This window comes from Orbicella franksi, chromosome 7 (assembly GCF_964199315.1).
Source record: "Orbicella franksi chromosome 7, jaOrbFran1.1, whole genome shotgun sequence".
Classification (NCBI taxonomy): Eukaryota; Metazoa; Cnidaria; class Anthozoa; order Scleractinia; family Merulinidae; genus Orbicella; species Orbicella franksi.
In genome coordinates, this window is record NC_138151.1 from 30,404,136 (window position 1) to 30,410,162 (window position 6,027).

General features: G+C 38.1%; 1 protein-coding gene across 1 annotated transcript; it reads left to right on the forward strand.

Annotated features, from left to right (window-relative positions):
• The first annotated feature begins 421 nt into the window (after nucleotides 1-421).
• LOC145492766 (neuropeptide FF receptor 1-like) lies at nucleotides 422-4,525 on the forward strand. The gene is made up of 2 exons (XM_081472152.1): nucleotides 422-622; nucleotides 3,293-4,525. The coding sequence occupies exon 2, from the start codon at nucleotides 3,366-3,368 to the stop codon at nucleotides 4,425-4,427; it is 1,062 nt and encodes a 353-aa protein (XP_081328278.1). The 5' UTR covers nucleotides 422-622; nucleotides 3,293-3,365; the 3' UTR covers nucleotides 4,428-4,525.
• The last annotated feature ends 1,502 nt before the right edge of the window (nucleotides 4,526-6,027 follow it).

Sequence of the window (6,027 nt, forward strand, 5' to 3'; positions counted from 1 at the left end):
AGAAATCGCGGAGCATATCACTCTGAGGTTCACCTTTCTAAATGCTTGCTTTTCCACATGAGTTTTTCAAACATGGAGCTAACATCTGCCGAAAAAGGGGCAAATGGAACCAAATTTAATTTAAACGGCGGGCGTTTATGAAAACAGCATCATGTTCTGTCGAGCTTTGCTTGTATTAATTTAACTTCCTATTGAATTCATCTTAGCCCTGGTGCTGTGAAATTATATAATTAACATAGCGGTATTTGCTTCGCAGTGGACAAATACATGTGCTGTTTCCAAGTCGTAAGTTGTGTGATTCTGGCACAGAGTTAATGGACTCACATATTTTCTAATCATTGAGGTTTTTCTAGACAAAAGATGATGAATAAACATTTTGAGTAAACGCTTCATCCTGACAAGATGACTAGCTTGCGCAGGCGGTTTTCTTTGTCACAATTGTTTAATTTCACGCTGCCAAAACTTAGGTAAACAAATTACTCCCAGTTCTGGTGGCTTAATTCCCAATATATCGTGCGCTTTCCCGACTATTCCTTCAATTTGGCAGACGCGCCTTTTCTGAAAGGACAAAGGGAAGAATATTGTGGTCGAACGACCAAAATTGTGGGAGTCCTCCTTCGAGGTAAGTCATTTTAACTGGAAATGAAGTATCACTGAGAAATATTCAGCCATGAGGTTCGGTGGTGGCCGTTAGTTTCGCAAAATAATTATATATCCGGAGGTTTTTATTTTATTAAATATCAAAAATCCCAGCTATGTGTTTCTTCAGTGAATGCCATAAATTTAACGACCTTGCGTGAAGCGAGATATTTTTAACTCAAACCAAATACATGTGTATATAAACGGTTGGGAGGCATCAGTTTCAATTCAGGTATCTTTTTAGATTCCCTACGATTCATAATCGAAGGCCGCTGTGACTGCATTTCATAAATTAAATTTATCAAAGCGCACGTTTTTATAGAACAGAATGATACGTTTTACATTTGTATTTTGATCTGAACGTTTTACTCTCAATGTTTCGGCTTCGATTTGTGAATCAGATAAGAACTGATAAATTTACTAAATGAGGAGCTTTTTAGCACGGGTTTTTGTTGATTTTTTGCCTTGTACTGAAGTGTCACGTGTTTTTATTTAAAGTCAAATTTAAAGTCCAACTGAATGTCTTGTGGTAACAAAAAAGAACGTGAATGAAAAAACGGCAAAAATATTGTTACCACTTCCAGTTAAAGCAAGACCGACGCCCGGCTAATTTCAACATTTAACCACAAAAAAAGGAAGTGATGTCAAGATAGTTGTTTAGTAGTTGGGTTCAAATTTAACGGAAACTGAATAACAAACTACATGATAATCACCTCGAAATTCCAAGGTTTTGAGTATACTTGCCTGTAAGATTATTTCAGTAACATTTTGAAGCCAGAAAAACCAAACCACAGGTCGAATACCTAAAGGTGAAGTTGGATAGATACATGCTTTTATTGCAGGAGGAGTTTGGCCGGCCCCGGTTAGCTAGACTAATACCAAGCACGGAAATTAAAGAGAATGGGATGATGGATTAGATCCCGGATTACAACAACTTTTATGAAGTACTGAATGAGGCACAAATAGACCTAATTTACTTCTTAATGCGCGAAACCATACCGTCGAGGAATTTCCGTTTCTTTTAAAATCTTTGAAAACTAGTAAACGAAACAGACAATGATTCATAAGGGGACTAAATTCATGATGATATAGAATGTAGCGTTTTCTGGTAAAAAAGTATTAAAAACTGAAGCTTTCCTTTCCTTTTAAATTCATTTTATTTATTGCTTCACGGGTAACGGCTTGTAGTCAACTGGCTGACTTTCCGGTATAACAGCATCGGACAGTGGAATTAAATAATAAAGGTTTTATGACAGGTGGCTTGGCTAAAATGGAAGCTTATAGACAAAATTAATAAAATCAGATTCTGGTGTTTCGGGGGTAGACAGTTTCTGCCAATTTGTCTTTCATTTTAAAAAGATTATTCAAATTTGGGTTTTTTATCTTCGTTAAATTGAGGGGGTTATGTTTTGCTCAAAATCTTGGATAGAGACATTTAAGTGAAACTAATAACAAATGTTGCTCTTTTCTAGACTATTATACACATTTAGAACGATATTTTATTTAGGTCAAATGTACGAAAACTCAAGGTTTTCCTTTTTTCGTAAATAAAACATTCAAATAGTTGGCCATGTATGGTGCAAGTTGCGATTATCGCTCGAACGTTACATTCAGTTTTGTACCACATTTAGTACTTTTATCTAAGTACTTTACATTAATGCGGCTTTCATTAACACTGTAATGGCCCGAAACCAAGGCCGTTTATGGCGGAGGATAAGGTGCATACGTCGAATACATTTGATTGAAATTTTAATTTTCTTGTAGATATTTACTAGCAGGAAATTAGCACAAGCTTAAAACTAAATTTGAATACCTGCCGATGTCAACTCTTTGCGGCTTTAACGACTTTGTTTTATATAGAAATCTATCCCGAATCGAAACGACCAAAAAATGTATATATGTTTCGGGTTGTTTTGTAGGAGCGTAAAGTTGTCTCTCTTTAAACAAAAGTGCTGGAATAAATTGCTAAATATCTTTGTACTAGCTAGGTTAACGCGAATCCCCGCGGTTGTCAATTTTCAGAAATTATTTACAACGTTTATTTTGGCAAATTTTTAATTAGAATTAAGGACCGCTTTATTTATTTTGATTTTAAAATGACTGCCGCGATGGCGTAGCTTCTAACGTGTTTTGCTTTCAGTTAAACCTTATAAAACAGCAAGAAAATATACAGTGAATGTTCAGAGAAAAATCAGTCGATCAGTATATTAAAACTGACGGTTTTTTAATTAACGTACGCAGAAACATCTACCCTGTTTGGCGCCGGTGAAGCTTTCTGCAGCGCCGCATTTAATCATTAAAGGATTCCCATTGCATTCTTTATTTTGCAATTTGCTTCATGCGGTTAAATGCGGTGCCGTAATTATGGTGACTAATTAATTTAAGGCTTAGAAAGTGGGAAGAAATCCCCTTAAGTGCTCTGTATTTGGCCACTTTATACGACAAATTACTTGTTACTTTGAGCGGATAGAAAATGAAATTACTTTCATCGATAATCGTTAAAAATCAACTCTTGTAAATTCCAAGTCGAACGTTATCAGCGAGAGGCTTTGTTCTTTGTCAAATTTCCAAGAACATAAATAATGTTTGGTATCCTTTCATTTGCTTTTTGTTGGTGAGACCTTTATTTACAGAAGATTTGTTGCCGTTGCAGAACCTACTGACCGCCAAATTGACAGCCTCGGGCGATTCTTCGCTGTAGTCGGCCATCGAAAATAACAAAAAAAATGTCTTCTTCAACCCCGAATGACATGTTTTCGAATATTACAAGAACCACAGCTGGTAACCTCACTCAAGAATCGACAGAAAGCAACATTAAAGTCTACATGAAGTCCTTCAAACTCGCTCTGTACGCCATCATCTTTCTCGTCAGCGCAATCGGGAACATCTTAGTTTGTGTTATCATTTTCAAGAAGAGGAGGATGAAGACCGTCACAAATTATTTCATCCTGAACCTGGCTTTCGCCGACCTAACGCTCACACTGATTTGCATCCCATTTGACATTCCCGTGCAAGAGATGAATTACAGGTGGCCTTACGGATCTTTCATGTGCAACATCCTCTATCCACTCCAGACCATGTCGCTTTTCGCGTCGATTTTCACACTAACCGCGGTCAGCTTGACGCGTTACTGGGCGATATTGCACCCACTCCGTCGACAGCTTAGCATCACCAACGCCAAATGGGTGATTGTAATCATCTGGTTGCTCTCTATAGTACCTGTGTCCCCTTACATTAGTGTTTTGAGCCTTGACGAGCAAACGGGCTGGTGTGATGAGCACTGGAGTAACAAACACAGCAGAAAGATATACACAGTAGCCCTCTTTGTTGCGGAGTATGCCGTTCCTCTAAGCATCATCGGAGCTGCGTACATAAGCATTGGAAGAGAACTAGGAAAGAAAAAGTCAGCACAGGAAAACAAGTTTCTCCAAAACGCCCAAAATGAGGAGGCGTCGAAAGTAATTCGCATGCTTGTTGCTGTGACAATTTTGTTTGCTGTTTGTGTCCTACCGACCAACATCATGTGGATATGGTTGGACTTTGGCAATGCTAAGCAGTTTACCCATTTTTGGGAACTGGTTGCGTTTTGCAATATATTAACTTTTGCCAATAGTGCTGCTAACCCGGTGTGTTACACCATAACCAATGCGAATTACCGCAAAGAGATCATCTTCCTTTTAAAAGGGTGCGTTAAGAGGCAACGCCATCTACAATCTGATGAGATGAAGATGCTTGAAACGTCCAGAGATCTGAGCGGTCGTCGATCAACTGGATACACTTCAGTCTAGGAAACGACAATTTTTTGCCTGCAAAAAATGGTCGTTCACAAATGGCATTTAAAAAAATGTGCATTACTGTTTCAGCCTTAGGTGAAATCACTCGTAGAAACCGGCCACCGTAGGTCCACATATTTACTGATAAAGAACACAATTAATCTGACAACCGATCTGACTACCTAGCTTACGCGTAGAAGTTCATCAGAGGAACTTCTCTTTTACAAGTGAAAACATGAAAGATCATATGTGATGACACTGTTGGTAGAGGACTGCATCGGTATTGCAGAGGTCATGGCTTCCTGTACAAGCCAGAATGTCGTTTAAAGCTTTAATTTGACAACCGCTTTTAATTTTTTTGTATATAACTGTGATGATCATTCATGTCTTCAGAACGTTTTTGTGTTATCCATTAACATTATAGCCAGCTCGCTGTTGCCTAATTCTTAATAAATAGATCGCATCTTGGAATTGCACTAGAAGAAAGAACTGATAATAAATAATAAATCTGATAAACATATTTTCTGTTCTACCCGGATTGCCCTCTGGCAATGACGGTTGCAATTTCCTGAAACGTGGAAATTGACAATATATTGTAAATTAGAAATAAAATCCGTGAACGCATGTGGAGACACAGGTTTTTTCATCATTACTTTTTTTTTCTTTTTTCTTTTAATAAATTTTAAAATTATCTAAAGGGGGAATTCTGTCACCTATCCAGTGTCACTATTGCACGCTGGGTATGTGTTGCCGGATCAGAAGATTGTCTTTGATTTCGTGGTCACTTGGTTTGATCTTCTGCTTTGCAATTTTTGGGTGAGTCTCGCGTCAAGTTTCGCGTCAATTTGACAATATAACTACATAAGTGGATAAATAAAGTTCACTAAGGGAAGTTATACCTGCCCCTATCGGTAATAAATAAATAGCTGTAATTGGCAAATAGGCCAATTTTCGAACCTTCGTGCAAAACCTTTCTTATGAAAATGACCTTGATTTGCATGAAAGTGAACCTGTGAGGGGATCACATTTTCATATGAATGGTTTCGTACTTAGATTTGTTTTGACACAGAGGCAAAAGGCAACTCGGAAATGGCCTATTGATAGGTTGACGTGATATGATATGATATGATGAGTAGTTACACTTGTAATCTTCTATTTTAATAAAATCGTTTATAACATGTATTTCATCCAACCATCACCGTCAAATATGAAATAGCAACCTAGCTACAAACAAAAAAAAGATACATTGTAAACAACATCAACCGACAAGGGACAATTAATTTCGTTAACAGTTAAATTCACTGTTCGACCGATCGAGCGACCGCTCGCGACTGACTGACTTGCTAGCTGACTGGCTGGCTGGCTGGCTGACTGACTGACTGACTGACTGCTGACTGACTGACTGACTGACTGAGCAACTGACTGACTGGCTGGCTGACAGACTGACTGACTGGCTGATTGACTGAAAGGCTGATTGACTGAATGGCTGATTGACTGAATGGCTGATTGCTTGATTAATCGTCTTCGTGATCGATTCCGCTTGATTCTGTTTGATTTGTCTCCGATTAGCCGCCCTTTTTGGATCTGGTCTCTTGGATTTTACTATGTTTATAAA

Excerpts from the sequence above, each read along its gene's own strand:
- LOC145492766 (XM_081472152.1), top strand. The coding sequence starts at position 3,366 with ATGTCTTCTTCAACCCCGAATGACATGTTTTCGAATATTACAAGAACC.